We start from the raw sequence: 15,245 nt of genomic DNA on the forward strand, positions 1-15,245 counted from the left end.
GAAAGATGCAAAATTCGACTGCTAAAGCAAAGTATCTTCAGGGCAGGAAAGAAACTAGGTGCGTGACAAAGGGAGAGAGAGCTATATAGACAGGGGAAATATGAATGCAACAGAAAAAAAAGCAACAACAAAACAAAAAGAGGACAACTTCAAAAAATAGGGGTTGTTGGTTCATTCCGAAGTGAAGTGAAGGCATTTGGCATAGGCAAAGAGTGTTGGCAGTTTACACCGCTGTTTACGTTGTGTGGTCGTACTTCATCCGAGAGCTCGTGAGCTGACTCGACTCATCTCGATCGGGTGTGTGTAAACAAATTTCATTCGCACTCACTGCGTATGCCGCTCAACCAATTTAAAATGGTCAACAACGCAGCAGAACGTGTACGAAATCCGCAGAAAAAGAAACACGTCAACGCAGACGTAGACAACTCAAAGGAAAGAAAGCAACTCGTTGACGAGCTATCATTTCTCACGAGTAAGTTGTATTGATTGATAAAGTTTTTAGACTTTTGGCAATGAATCATTATGATGTGAAGTCGAAAATTGGATGCCGCAAAGTCGTTAGTCCCATACGTGTAATAATTTGTGACTCAAACACAGGTGAAGTAAGACATCAACTCACTGTAATTTTTAGCATGGGTTAGATCTATCAAGATAGATACGTAACTAGTACAATACAGTACGAGAACGAACCTGTCTAGTCAAGTGAAGTGGTATCTAACAATTTATGGGCCTACAGTAAAAAATCACTGGTCCTACTTGAATTCTAGCTGACTCTTAGTCTTACCACACCTATTGTGTACACAGTTCCAACTTCATAATCATAGACTAGCAGAGATAGTCTAGTCAATGACACACTGCGACACTGCTTCACCCTAAATAATGTTTGGATGTGCTTGTACAATTTCAATACCAAAATGGTCAAACTGTTTTAGGTCTAACAAGTTAAACCTAAGTATAAAATTAACACTTTTTTTTAAAAAGTACAAAATACATGTGTAGATCTATTTGAAATGCCCAATGGCATGTTTTGTTTTTTTTACACACTGTCACTGGTCTGTAAATGATATTAAAAATTAATTGAAAAAAAAAAAACCAACTATTGAACTGATTATAATGTAGAAGACTCAAATAAAAGATCTAGTCAGAAGTGCCTTTCATGTATCATGTTATAATGTATATTTCATATATACATGTGTCTAATTAGACCAACTTATTGCACTCAATTCATGTAATTTGCATGGGGGGGGGGGGGAGGGAGTGGGTTCTGCTTGCTACTAAAGTAAAACTCCACTCAGAGATCGTTCTGTAAGAAAGGCTATGGAGTATGGTTTTACCAGTTAAATGTATTCTCCCTAATTTTCAAAAGAAAATATGTCCAGCCTCCAAATGAGATGATGTGTATTTTGTCGAGGGAATCCCTATCATCAACCACACCTACAATGTACTCACATTTTTTAAGAGACTAGTTTATTGCCTATTCATTTTCATCTTACTTGTGTAGTACAAAAAGAGTGATGGAGCTTGGGCTAGTTTACTTTAAGTGTAAGACCAATACTGTACCGTAGTCGTGCAAAGTCTTTTTCTCATTTGTTCATCCCCCTAATAAATATATCAATACCAGAAATGTAATTTGTACTTTGGTCTTCACCACTGCTCCATCCAGAAATGTTCAAGTTTGTACTCATAAAAGTTCCTCATAATACTTATGCGAAATAGATCAAGAGTAGATTAAAACAAAGACCTGAGCCCATTCAGTCGGCTTCTAGCTTTGTTAAGTTTACCACAGTATCTAATAAGTCTATGGGATACTGTTAATGTACCTGTTTAAGCATTTTCATTGTTTTTTTTTTCTTTTCTTTTGGTGAGGCCACGTGAAGGGTGAAGGGAAAATATGGCAATGCGATTGTTGGTAAATATATGTAAACCTCAAGATGGAGAGAGAGCGAGATTCAGTGATATATTTGTATATATATCACATTTCCAAGTTTAAAGTGCACAAAATGCTGCTTGAGAATGAGAGTATATTTGGCTAGGTACTGATCAATGAAGTGTTAGAACAGTCAATTGGTGTACCACTACGTGTGTGTCACTCATCAGCATGAGAGTCTTTAGTTGGTAAAATGCATGTAGTATGAGAGCTCTGTTGTAAGAGGAACACACTCTGTCTGGGGGATATTCATAATGTTGATGAAAACCATGCTTTTCTTTCCCTCATCATTCCCGACAGATCTTCTGCATCAGCACAAGAAGAAGCAGTCAGGGTCGCTTGCCAATGAGGAAACTGTTAGAAATGCCCAGACAAAATTTTCATGGACCAAGAATGAGACGCATCATGCAGCCTTGGCAAAGTCGGCAACCTCCGTGGCAAGATACAGTCAAGCTTCCAGTTCATTGTCCTATCACACGAGACCAGAGCAAAGAATGAAATGGCAGCCTTCAAGCAAAGTGCCTCCAAGTGCTGGTCATTCAAGCAAACAATGGCTAGCAAAAGTTAAAGTCCATCAAAACTTCACCAACCCCAGTCTTGCCAAATTGACAAAGAAGGACATTTTGTTGCACAATGAGGCTCTTCCCAGTCATTCTGACACCAGAGCTGATGCAAGTGTGTCAGAAACAAGCCATCAAAGAGAATCCGAAAGACGCAAGAAACATTCTGTATGCAAAGAGAGCAATGCACAGGTGCAACATTTAACAAGCTCGAAGTGCAATGCAAGTGCAACAGACAAAACATTTATGCCATGTGACAGGAAGCCAGTCCTGTTCAATAAGCCAATTTCTCCTGCTGAACATGGGTCAAGTATGTCAACTCCTTCATCAAATTCACCAACTGGTCAGCCAACTTGCAGGACAATACAGAAAACCAGACAAGGTGCTGCTCCAGCAAGGACAGTACTGCTCAGAAAGCCTTCCAAGGACTTAGTGCCAGGAACAGACAAAACCAGTTTAAGAAAAGTGTGCTCTAAAACGCCAAACCAAAATGCAGTCCCGGATAAACTGAACTCACAGAAGTTAGCCCATCTTGCCAAAGAACTTGATAAGTGTCTTGGAGACATAGCCAAATTAAAAGCAGCCAATACCAAGGCAAAGTTTAAAATACCCACCACACCTAAACAAGAGTTACTTCCAGAAGGGAATGGGCCAATAGCCATCAGCCAACTAGTCAAGTCTACGATTAAGCGGAAACACAGAAGTGGAAACAGAGTGGTTTTAAATGTGTCCGGTACCAGCCAGCGCCCATCAACTTCAAAGTCAAACTATACATGGACGTCTAACCAGATTTCACAGCAGCAGCCCATTCTAAAGCAAGTTGATGAGGGTCAGAGAAAAGTCTTCACAACTCAAAGTCAGATTGATAAGTCAGTAGTTTCTACACAGAGTCAATCTCTTTCACAAGGGACAAAAGCATCAACAACAAAGATTTCATCCCTAAGACCGGTAGTGCAGGAGACGTCTCCAACGAATGTAATCCGAACGAAATACAAGGTGAAGAAGCTGCCATCTCTTCCCTGTCATCGAGCCAAAGTTGGCCGCAGTAAACACAGTCCTAGTGTGCTGGCTGTCAAAAGCAGATGTCAACCAGGCTTTCAACGGAGAGGTAGATACAAACTAGTCAGGTCATCAACTGAACCGTCATCAACTGGTCTTCCCTTGCCACGACCATCACCTTCAACAAAATTTGCATCATCTAACTACCTTGTGAAGAAAACGCCAGTGATCCTCAACTCAAGATACAAGAAGATCAAAGGGCAGTCAGCTAGTCGCGTGAAGCACAGAAAACATGTCATCATCCCACATCGATCGCAACTGAAGTTGGTCAAGGTCAAGGGAAAATCTCCACAGCTCAAAGTCAGAAAACACACACCTCACTTCACAACTACACGACAGACTTTCCATAATTCGGGTAAGATTTGTAGCATTGTCATTTTTAGATGAAATTGAAGTAATTTGAATTCTTTGCATATATTGTCATGAGTGCTAATGGCAATATCTGTATACAAATGCAATAGTGTCATCCTCTCTATGTATTTCTATTGTTTATTGTTCGGTTATAACGAAATTCCGATATAACGAAAGAAAACTGCCGGTCCCGAGGACTTCTTTATAACAGGAGTCCACTGTATATATGTAAAACCCCGGATGCTCGTGATATGCTCTAATGTCGCCTGCTGAACTCCACGACCCTGCAAAATACCAACTGCAATTGCCTCGCAAAACTACCTTGTGTAGGTAATGATATTACTTCTTTTACTAAATGCACTAGTGACTGATAATTGAAATCTAATTTGTCTTCCACTTGCTATGAATGTGACTATTCAGCCATTCAAAGTGTAAATGCAGTCATGTGCTTTGTTTTTGTTGTGTTGTATGAAACACATAGGTAAGAAGTCAGAAATAAACTTTCTGATTTAGTGCTCCAATTTCTTGGTGAGTGGTTTTCACTCAAGTTGAATACATTGTTGTTGTTTTTCTGTGTGTACTTTTTTCTTTTGCCATTTCATATCTCCATGAAAACATTGTCAATCGCATGCAGTCAATCGCACCAAGGCCACTCCAGTCATAAGGAGCCGGTACAAAATGAGAAAAGTCAACCTTCAGACCCCCCAGAAAGTCAGATCCAAACAAGCTCACAACTCTTCGCCGTACAAGTGGAAGGCCCAGATGTCCACACCTATCAGCCAGAGTACGAGAGAATCATTCATGCAGAGGTACAGTATGCAGATTCCAGCTGTGACTTTTTGTCCTGGGATGACAAAATTGATTTCTCTGAAGTCAAGAGTGCATATGGCATATATTTTGAATATTTTATGAATCACAATGACCCAGGGTAATGATTCTGACAAGTATGCTCTAATCATAAATGACGCAAAGGGATGCAACCCAGATTGAGTGATAATCACTATTTTCAACAGTTTTTCTTGTCCAAATGATAAAGCATGCATTAATTTTGTGTGCCATGAAGTACAGAAGTTAACAAAGATATATGAAATATAATGATTTATTCATTATAATTTATTGTCTGACACCAGTGTGTGTGTAATTTTCTACCACTCATTAATTGTGTGCATAATTATAAAGTACTAAATTTCCAGCCCCTTGTCTGTTCATCATTTTCTCTTTGTGCAGGCGAATGAAATATGTCTTGGCTCACACTCCAGTGTTGCTACGCTCTCGCTTCCGCCTGGTGAGATCTTCCCAAACAGCCAAAGTCTTCCCAGAGACTGCCTGGACGAGTCTTCATTATCGCCATGACAACAGCTCATCTGCCTCCAAGACGAGTAAGAGCCTACAGCAGCCACTCCTGAAGAAAACAAAGACCAAGATTGTCAGGAAAGCAGCAGGTATGCCACTGTCAATGAATTCATGAGAAAACTCCACTTTGATTTTCAAATTAATTTCAGTGAGCACAGAAAAATTGAACTGGTTTGTAAAGAGGAAAAGTTTCAATAGACTAGGACTCTAGGTCAAGCTATTGTATATTTAGAAAGACTAGCTTTCACAGAAAAGTAAAATACTGGTTGCAATAATAGTTATGCAAGATAGACTCGGCAAGTGTGTTATCACTCATGAAACTTTCTTTATCTGCACATAAATCTTTCTGAACAAATGAAAAGTGACTGTTTATATTTGCTTGTGTATATTGTAAGCTGTGTGAGAACTTTGCTGAAAAAACAAACAAACAAACATCAAAGTCATTGTATATGCCCACTCAAAGTTGATGAATAACAAATCCTGTTGTAAAAAGGAAAATTATTTTTCAGATTGAGATAAGAATTTTATGTTTGGGAGGCACACTTTTATCAGCAGTCATTAAAAGAATAAAGTTTTGAATTATACTATGTCGTAAGTGGCTGTCTATATTTTGTCACAGTCCTACCTCTGGGTTTATCTCCTTTGTGTTGAACATACACTTTCCTTTCCCACATGTTACTTATGTTGGTTCACCCACATGATTATCAGTGGAAATCAATCTCTTTATAATGCAGACAAAACTTAAAATTTGTGCTCGTGCTTGAGGAAATTTTGATGTATATTTGATAACAGTGCAGCATCTGGTTTGTGCAGGATTACACTTTTTGCCATAATCTATGCCAACTTCACCTTATGGCATTATATGTGTATTTAATGTCTTTACGCACAAACACTCAAGTTGTGGTAAGAAAAGAAAAGTGTCAGTTGGATGCCTTGCCACATTTGTTCTTTCCAGTGCCACTCCTTTCCTTTATGTCTATCTCCCACCTGCAGGTCACAGCAGTGGTCAGTCTCAGGACAAAGCTTACAGTCATGGCGTGGTCAGTGTCAAAGGAGTCCGCTATCATCGCAGCAGCTCGGGGAAAAGCCTTCGCAGGATTTCTAGCCAGCCTCTCCCAGTGACACCATCCTTGTCTCCATCCCCAGTCTCCCAGCGGGCTGGAGGCGGGAGGCGTCCTTCATTCTCCAGGGTCTGGACATCTAGTGCCCACAAGTTGCACCAGCAAAGCACCCCAAGGGTGTCCAGCACCCAGTGGATGGCAAAGTAAGTTTACTGCCCCCTGTTCAGATGCAAGCCAGTTTATACCAAAACTCGATAAAGAAACAGCGTATAAAGAATCGTTATATAGCCGACAGACCGTTCAGATGCTAATCTCGACCATTCTGGAAAACGTTGTATAGATGTGCAGTTTTCCATTGCGCATGCTGTTATTGTCATGAGTGACAGCTATGGGGTCACTTTTAGTGCACGCTCCCATTAAGCTCCGTCCAGTTATTCCGTTCTATGGTTGCCATACGTTCAGACGCACAATGGACATGATGGAATACTGATTCATCATCAAGTTCTTGTTCGAAATGATGCTCTGACCGTCGTTCTGTTATACATCGTTTCGTTAGTCAGCGTTCAGACATATGAATTCATTGTATGGCTATACCGTTTTGGTATAGCTATACCATTCTAGTTTAAATTTTTTTGTGTCTGAACACCCTGAAAGTGGTACATCGGCTGCTCCTGTGCAAAGACATTGTAAAGAGTGCCAAGTCTTAGGTCACATGGTCAGGAATGCATTCATGGATTTGATCATTAATTGAAAGTGTTTGATGTTTTGGACTTTGGTAAGTTATATCACTAAAGCTACAGGTTCCTGTCAAAATTGTCAAACAGTCTGAACATTTCACGGTATGATGACAGAAGCCTGTTGGAAAATGAATTGATGTTGAAGATTCTTAAGGAAAGTGACTGCAAAACTGATGAGTTAAAATCTTTTAGTTTATAATTCTGTCATCATCTTCACCCTTAGAAGTTATTTGTAATCATATTTGTATGCCTTGTGTTAGCTTCTCAACTGATACTGGTTATGTTCTATATGGCATTAGAAATTCACATCTTCTTCATGACTTTTAATTTTAGAGATGTTCAATAGTACGAGTTAATAAAAAAATATGATCTTGTTTTTTCAAATTCTGCAAATCTATTACCATCAATTCAGCAGTAGTCTTTGACTGCCTTGAAATTACATTAAGTCATTACATGTGAACTAGTTACGAAACTCAGAGGAGTATTAGAAAACGTAAGCAATTAACTTTTTATATTTTTACTCAAACCTGGAAATAAGCATTGAAACCACTGTTGCTGTTAGTCTTTATGTCATCAGTCTCCAGGATCTGTTACAGTCAACTGAAATTCCGGTCAAGTGTGACATACACGATTGTACATGTGAATGTGCAGCTAGTCCCACTATATTCACGTTACACACAATATACACGTTACGTTTATAAGTTCAACTATGATATTTCCAAACTCTATTACCATGGGTGATAGCAAAAGTTTGGAGAAATTGACAGTGCCACAACTGAAGAAATTTGTAGGTGAAAAGGATGTTCCTTACAGCGGGTGACAACTGGTGCTTGCTTGGACTTCGAGCCAGTGAAGAGGGCCCCAGAATCGGGGGGGGGGGGGGCCTGATGCGTATACCTTGTTATTTATTCCTGTTTGTTAAAAATGTCTATCGTTAATTTCCGTTTTGCATTTGCTAATCCAAAATGATTCAATAAGATATATTTTGGGTTGCCAGTTGGTTGCAGTTCTATTGTCATTAAGCTGTTCAGAATCAAGATGTCTTGAACACAAATGCAAGTTTCTATTCAGCTCAAATTCATCTTTATGACACAGCAGCTTTTTTCAAGTCACCTGCCTTCTCTGATCTTTAGAGAACTTGACCCAAGTTACCTCCTTCATCCATGGATATCTGTATGGGATTTTTCAGTTTTGCATCATATGACCAGTTCTTGACAGCTTCACCCCCCCCCCCCCCCAAAAAAAAAAAAAAAATGACATACTGATAATTTGTAAAAATTGAAATGCTGTTAGCAGAATAAAAAAATTATGGAGCAGAGTAGCAGTGAAAATAATGACCTGATGGTCGGCAAAGCATGTACATATGTGTACATGTGCGTTTATAGCTAGGAAGTATGATTGACTGCTAATCAAAGCCAAATGAGGCATTACTGGTAGTGCGCCCCCTACTGATTCATAGGTAACTGTTTGCCAAATAGAGAATTCTATGAAATGGATACCGATAAGTAACATTCCCCCCCCCCCCATCCGTACATGATAAACATTTTGAAACATCTTCAGTGATTCACCATAGGATTCTCTTATTAAACTTCAAATATTAGTATGTTTTGCCTTCACTGTATATGATACAGTTTTGAGTAAAAGCCAGGCGGAGTATTTTATAAGGAGACTACCCCTGGTATGCCAGTCAAATTGTTTCCCTGATGCTCATCAGAACACCATCATGATAAATTACTAGTGTTGAAAGGTCATGGGTATATTTTTCATGAGTTAAGCTCACACAGAATGCAGCATCAGATTAAATCTACTCTTACAAGAGAAGGGGGGAGGGGAGGGAGGGTAGGAAAGCGAAGGGGCCTCACTTTTAGAGATATGAGCTGTCAAAGTATGCGTTACCTTTAGTATTAAGCAAAGTATTGACAGTTGCTTGTCACAATGGAAATGTTTTATATTCCATTGCAGCCGAGTCTTGCGCAGAACCATCCAATCCAAGATCAACCGTGACAGTAGGAGTCTGAAGACCCAGCCTTACTGTAAGTTCTACAATAGGTATGGAAGGTGTCACCGTGGTAACAAGTGCCCCTACATCCACGATCCTGATAAGGTGGCTGTCTGCACTCAGTAAGTACTCAAATGTTCTGTAAGCGTGGGTGTGGGGGGACTTGTAGAGGCTGTAGGAGGCTATTTTAGTAGAGGAATGATGTATATTTAAATCAAAGAACTGGGAATTAACTAACTTGAAGCAACATTTTATCGATTATCAATTGATCAATTGGCTTCCTTGAGAGAATGAAGATGGTGATCTATCACTTGGTCTACTCCCAATTCTTGTAATACCCGTTTAGTCTAAACCCACATGATCTAATCCTATTTCAGCTACATACAACCAGTTCATCTAATGACCATTTAGTCCAATTGTCACTTAGCCTCATTTCCAGTTGGTCTACTTCCAGATGGGCTATGCCCATTTTGTCTAATACCCACAGTTTATTAGACAAAATGGGAAAAATCCAAGGAGACAAAATTGCGATTAGACAATCTTGTCATTAGACGAAATGATGATTAGCCAAACTGGGTATTAGACCAATTGAGGATTAGACCTAACAGGCACTAAACGAAATTGATAGTAGACCAAATGAGTATAGCCGTAGTGGTGTTAGACGAACTGGGAAGTAGACCATCTGATATTGGACAAAGTGACAATAAACCAATGAAGATCCTGTAGAAGGAACACAACATTTGCAGGATTCTGAGTTGTCTTTCACCGTGCTGGATAAGATCCAGTGCGCACAGACTCGCAACCCTAACTGTAAGCCTAAATCCTTAGAGAAAATGAGACCCGAGCAATTGTCACTGGAGCAAATGTGTGCCACCATAACAAGTGTGATGTACTAGTCACTGTGATAAATGTTTTCCGTATCTCGTATGATTTCATGTACACCACGATATTACTATGCTTTGTATACTATAAGTTATTATGAAGATGCTTGTGTCAGCTAATCTCTATGCCCCTTTAAACATTCAGTGGTTGTCTTTCAGGTATACATCATTGGAATGGGCAACAAAATTGCCAGTGTGCTACTCACTCAGCACCACACACAGACAAATGGTTTTTGTGCACAGTTGTCAGTCGTCCAGTAGAAACCAAAATTTGTGCTCACTGGTAGAATTAGGCAGTTGTTCGCTCATACACAGGTTGTTAATGACACACTTTCTATGCAGGGGATTTCCACCTCATTGCTGTGGATGAGTGGTCATTATAGGTGTTTATTTGAGCAGGTTTGACTGTTAAGCAAAGATGTGGCAAACTGGGCAGAATTATAATAATGTGTATCCGTATGTACACGTAAGTACATAAACCTTGTGCAATGGGATTCCTTTTGTTGAAAAAGCCACTTGAAGAAATAAATATTGTCCTTGCTTATGATAAGCTTCATTTTATAATCTTTATCTCATGTGAAAAAAAAAAAAGATTGTACAGTGTGACTTAACCTTTTTGTTTTCATGCTGCTTGCTTTATGAAAACAACAATCTGACAAAATTTTCCATGATATTTGAGAGCATGTTCCAAACTATCTCACCACATATTTCTAGTGTGAACATTTGTTTTCATATTCACTTTTGCATCATTTACGGTACCTAAATCTTGTCAAGTGGCGTGTACTTTTAAGGAATGTGTAGAAAAAAGGAAGGATGACCATCCTGAGATACTGGTACTTTTTTCGTGAAATTGATCTGTGTGATGAGACCAGTCCTGTGTGAATGTATCAGTGGTTATGTGAGCTGTTAACCCGTTGAGGACAGACTGATTTTGCTACAACACGCATTTCCCATAGACACCTGCGCGAGTATACTTTGGACCTGTCCTCAATGAGTTAATATATGAATCTCTACAGTGCTGATTATGTGTGTGAATAGAATAAGGACCACTACTAGTGTCGTAACCAGTATACTTTCCGTTGGGAGGGGGGGGGGTGGGGGGGTGGGGGGGGGAGGTAGGAGGAGGAAGGGGAGGAGATAATGCGTACTTGTTTCAAATTATTGACAGTCAAGGCTTTGCTAGTCTGACCACCAGGTGAGGAGAGAAGGCCAATGCAGTATCTACCTGTCCAGTGCTGTCTTGGTACATTCTAAAACCTTGTGTCCTGTTATGATTTTCTTTGAAATCTAGATTTCTGAGGGGAACCTGTCAAAGGACGGATGGCACCTGTCCCTTCTCTCACAAAGTCTCCAAGGACAAGGTGAGTTCCCAATCCTCTCTAAGCCCCGGAAAATTGCTCTGGAAGTGTGGTTTTCTTTTTGTTATTTTCCTCTTCTTCTTTTTTGTCGTCTTTCTCTTTTACCTCATCACCTTTGGGACACACAGAGGAATTTTATCACCTGAGATCGACATGATAAAGCAGGCCATTTCGTTCAGTCCGCTGCACACTGAAGTGTCTCCATTATGTGACTCTATTGCTCTATCTTCCTCGATAATTTCTTTGCTGTAACCCACATAGGTTTCACATGGCAGCCAAATTGCCATCACAGTGTCACTCCCACGGACAAGATTCACCAAAACTTATGCACATGTGATAGGTCTTAGAAGTAGAGGGAGATTGATTTGAAATTCTGATTGAAAGGTCTGGCATGCTTCTGAGTACCATGTCAGTCATTAACAGGAACTCAAGAGTAAATGTTTTCCTCATTCACAGACCAGATGGATTTTTTTTCCCTCTCAGTTAGCAATGAAAGACAAACCGATATTCACCATGATATGATTCATCGTAACCCAGGGTACGGCATTGTGTAGTGCCATCTTGTTTATTATCAGACAGTTTTGCAATGTTGTCATGGCCACTATTTTCACATTGCTTTATTTGAAATCAGTCTGAGGATTGTGTTTCTTTTTGTCCCCGCCGAACGAGTTCGAGCAGGGGACTATGAAACGGGCTCCGTACGTGTGTGTGTCCGTGTGTCTGTCCGTCCGTCTGTCTGTCTGTCTGTGCGTCCGTGTGTGATCAAAATGTTCAATTTGCTACTTCTCTGTCATTTATGAGCCAATTTTAATTCTGTTTGCTTTATATGATAGCACTACATGGGAGCTTTGAAACTTCTACACAGAATTTCAGTTGTGACCTTTGACCTTGACCTTTGACCTATATTGTACATTTTGCTTCAAAATGCTACTCCTTCGCCATTTCTAACCCGATTTCGATTCCGTTTGCTTTATGTGATGGCACTAGGTGAGGGCTTCAAAACTTCTACACAGAATTTTGACCTTTGACTTCTTTGACCTTTGACCTTGATTTTTGACCTATATTGTAAATTGGCTACAAAATGCTACTCCTTCGCCATTTCTAACCCGATTTCGATTCCGTTTGCTTTATGTGATGGCACTAGGTGAGGGCTTCAAAACTTCTACACAGAATTTTGACCTTTGACTTCTTTGACCTTTGACCTTGATTTTTGACCTATATTGTAAATTGGCTACAAAATGCTACTCCTTCGCCATTTCTAACCCGATTTCGATTCCGTTTGCTTTATGTGATGGCACTAGGTGAGGGCTTCAAAACTTCTACACAGAATTTTGACCTTTGACTTCTTTGACCTTTGACCTTGATTTTTGACCTATATTGTACATTGGCTACAAAATGCTACTCCTTCGCCATTTCTGACCCGATTTCGATTCCGTTTGCTTTATGTGATGGCACTAGGTGAGGGCTTCAAAACTTCTACACAGAATTTTGACCTTTGACTTCTTTGACCTTTGACCTTGATTTTTGACCTATATTGTACATTGGCTACAAAATGCTACTCCTTCGCCATTTCTGACCCGATTTCGATTCCGTTTGCTTTATGTGATGGCACTAGGTGAGGGCTTCAAAACTTCTACACAGAATTTTGACCTTTGACTTCTTTGACCTTTGACCTTGATTTTTGACCTATGTACATTGGCTACAAAATGCTACTCCTTCGCCATTTCTAACCCGATTTCGATTCCGTTTGCTTTATGTGATGGCACTAGGTGAGGGCTTCAAAACTTCTACACAGAATTTTGACCTTTGACTTCTTTGACCTTTGACCTTGATTTTTGACCTATATTGTACATTGGCTACAAAATGCTACTCCTTCGCCATTTCTAACCCGATTTCGATTCCGTTTGCTTTTTGTGATGGCACTAGGTGAGGGCTTCAAAACTTCTACACAGAATTTTGACCTTTGACTTCTTTGACCTTTGACCTTGATTTTTTACCGATATTGTACATTTTGCTACTAAATGCTACTTCCGGCGGGGACATATTTTACGCACCGCGTAATTTCTACTTTTCCTTGTTTTTTTTGCATGTAAGATGATGTATGCTATCAGTAAACACACACTTGATCATTCATTCACTCAATGCAAGAACATTGATGAAAGAAACTGACACTGTCTTGCATAATAAACAAAAATTAATTTCCAATCCCATTCAAAGTCAACATAATAAAATCAGTACTTACAATAACATGTACAATAAAATCAAACAGTGAGGATTACAACAGAGCATGTAAATGAGAAAAAAAAGTTAATATTTGCCTGCATTAATTGTTACATAATCAGAGACAAGAAATCATTTTCGTGCATGATAGTACTAAAAAAAAATGTAGACATTTTTCGGTAACCCAGGGTACAGTGCTGAAAAAAAAAAAATCCAACAAAATGGTGAATTTTCATTTGGTACACCAGAGTATCAAATATAGCATCATATGTAAGGTTTACATCACATGTAATTCCCTTTCCTTCATCATAGACTAATCCTGCACTCTTTAGTCTTGCTAAACCTCTTTTTGTTTTTGTCGAGCCCACCGGAGGTGAGGGAAGACTAAGGGATCGCCTGCGGCGTCTGTCTGTCCATCGTCCGTCCGTCCGTCCGTCTGTCCGTCGTCTGTCCGTAATGCTACAAAAACTTCAATAACTCTTTACTCTGGGCTTCAATTGCAATCAAACTTCGAGGGAAGAGGGGTCATACAAAGTTTCACATTTTACTATATATGAAGGTCACCTCAAGGTCAAAGCTCACAGGCAGGGGTCAATGAACTTTTAGAGCCCAATGTTAAGTTTTTATGGCGCGTTTCTATTATGGGTCATAGCTTTTGATCCATAACTCCATTTGTGACCAAACTTGGATGATAGATGTCCTTTGGGGAGTGGATGGTCACCACAAGGTCAATGGTCACAAGCATGGGTCAACAAACTTTTGGAGCCCAATGTTCAGTTTTTATGGCGCGTTTCTATTATTGGTCATAAATTTTGATCCATAGGTCTGTTTGTGACCAAACTTGGATGGTAGTTGTCCCTTAGGGAGTGGATGATCACCACAAGGTCAAAGGTCACAAGCAGGGGTCAATGAACTTTTAGAGCCCAATGTTAAGTTTTTATGGCGCGTTTCTATTATGGGTCATAACTTTTGATCCATAACTCCATTTGTGACTAAACTTGGATGGTAGATGTCCCTTGGGGAGTGTATGGTCACCACAAGGTCAATGGTCACAAGCATGAGTCAACGAACTTTTAGAGCCCAATGTTAAGTTTTTATGGCGCGTTTCTATTATGGGTCATAACTTTTGTTCCATAGGTCTGTTTGTGACCAAACTTGGATGGTAGATGTCCCTTGGGGAGTGGATGATCACCACAAGGTCAAAGGTCACAGGCAGGGGTCAACGAACTTTAAGGGCCCAATGTTAAGTTTTTATGCCTCCGCCACGAGGTGGTGCCGGAGGCATTATGTTTTCGGGTTGTCCGTCCGCCCGCTTTCGTTTACGCGATAACTTGAGTAATTATGGCATGTTTCTTTTTTGCCATAAATTTTTACCCTTTTATATCTCTTTTTATCTGTTATGTCTTTTTTTAAAAATCTGTTATATCCCATTTGCGTACAATTTCTTGTACGCGAATGGGCAAGACACATAATGGCACTTGCCTTGTTGTCCCATCAGTGACTTTTTACTGTACTGTTGTGTGTCCATGTGTGTGTGTGTGTGTGAGAGAGAGAGACAAACAGAGACCAATGGAGAAAGAGAGAGGGAAAAATCCTTGCAACCAAATCAATTTGTTGTGATGTCTTATTCTTCTCTTCTTTGATTAAAGACCAGAAAATAAATCTTACTTTATGTATTGTTGAAGGTTTCTATGGTGATGTGAATGAGGATGATAAAGAGGTTTGTGGTGGCACCATAA

General features: G+C 39.7%; 1 protein-coding gene across 1 annotated transcript in view; it reads left to right on the forward strand.

Moving 5' to 3' along the window:
* Positions 1-354: 354 nt before the first annotated feature.
* The window catches only part of LOC139744917 (uncharacterized), a 47,425-nt gene continuing 32,534 nt past the window's right edge, over positions 355-15,245 (forward strand). The window contains exons 1-7 of the mRNA XM_071655333.1: positions 355-472; positions 2,228-3,901; positions 4,532-4,706; positions 5,125-5,339; positions 6,244-6,514; positions 9,011-9,169; positions 11,220-11,289. Coding sequence (XP_071511434.1) covers positions 355-472; positions 2,228-3,901; positions 4,532-4,706; positions 5,125-5,339; positions 6,244-6,514; positions 9,011-9,169; positions 11,220-11,289 — 2,682 coding nt within the window. The remainder of the gene's footprint in view (positions 473-2,227; positions 3,902-4,531; positions 4,707-5,124; positions 5,340-6,243; positions 6,515-9,010; positions 9,170-11,219; positions 11,290-15,245) is intronic.

The sequence above is a fragment of the Diadema antillarum genome, unplaced genomic scaffold (genome assembly GCF_040938485.1).
Source record: "Diadema antillarum isolate AM-2024a unplaced genomic scaffold, OU_Dant_1.0 seq00001221_RagTag, whole genome shotgun sequence".
In the NCBI taxonomy this organism is placed as follows: domain Eukaryota; kingdom Metazoa; phylum Echinodermata; class Echinoidea; order Diadematoida; family Diadematidae; genus Diadema; species Diadema antillarum.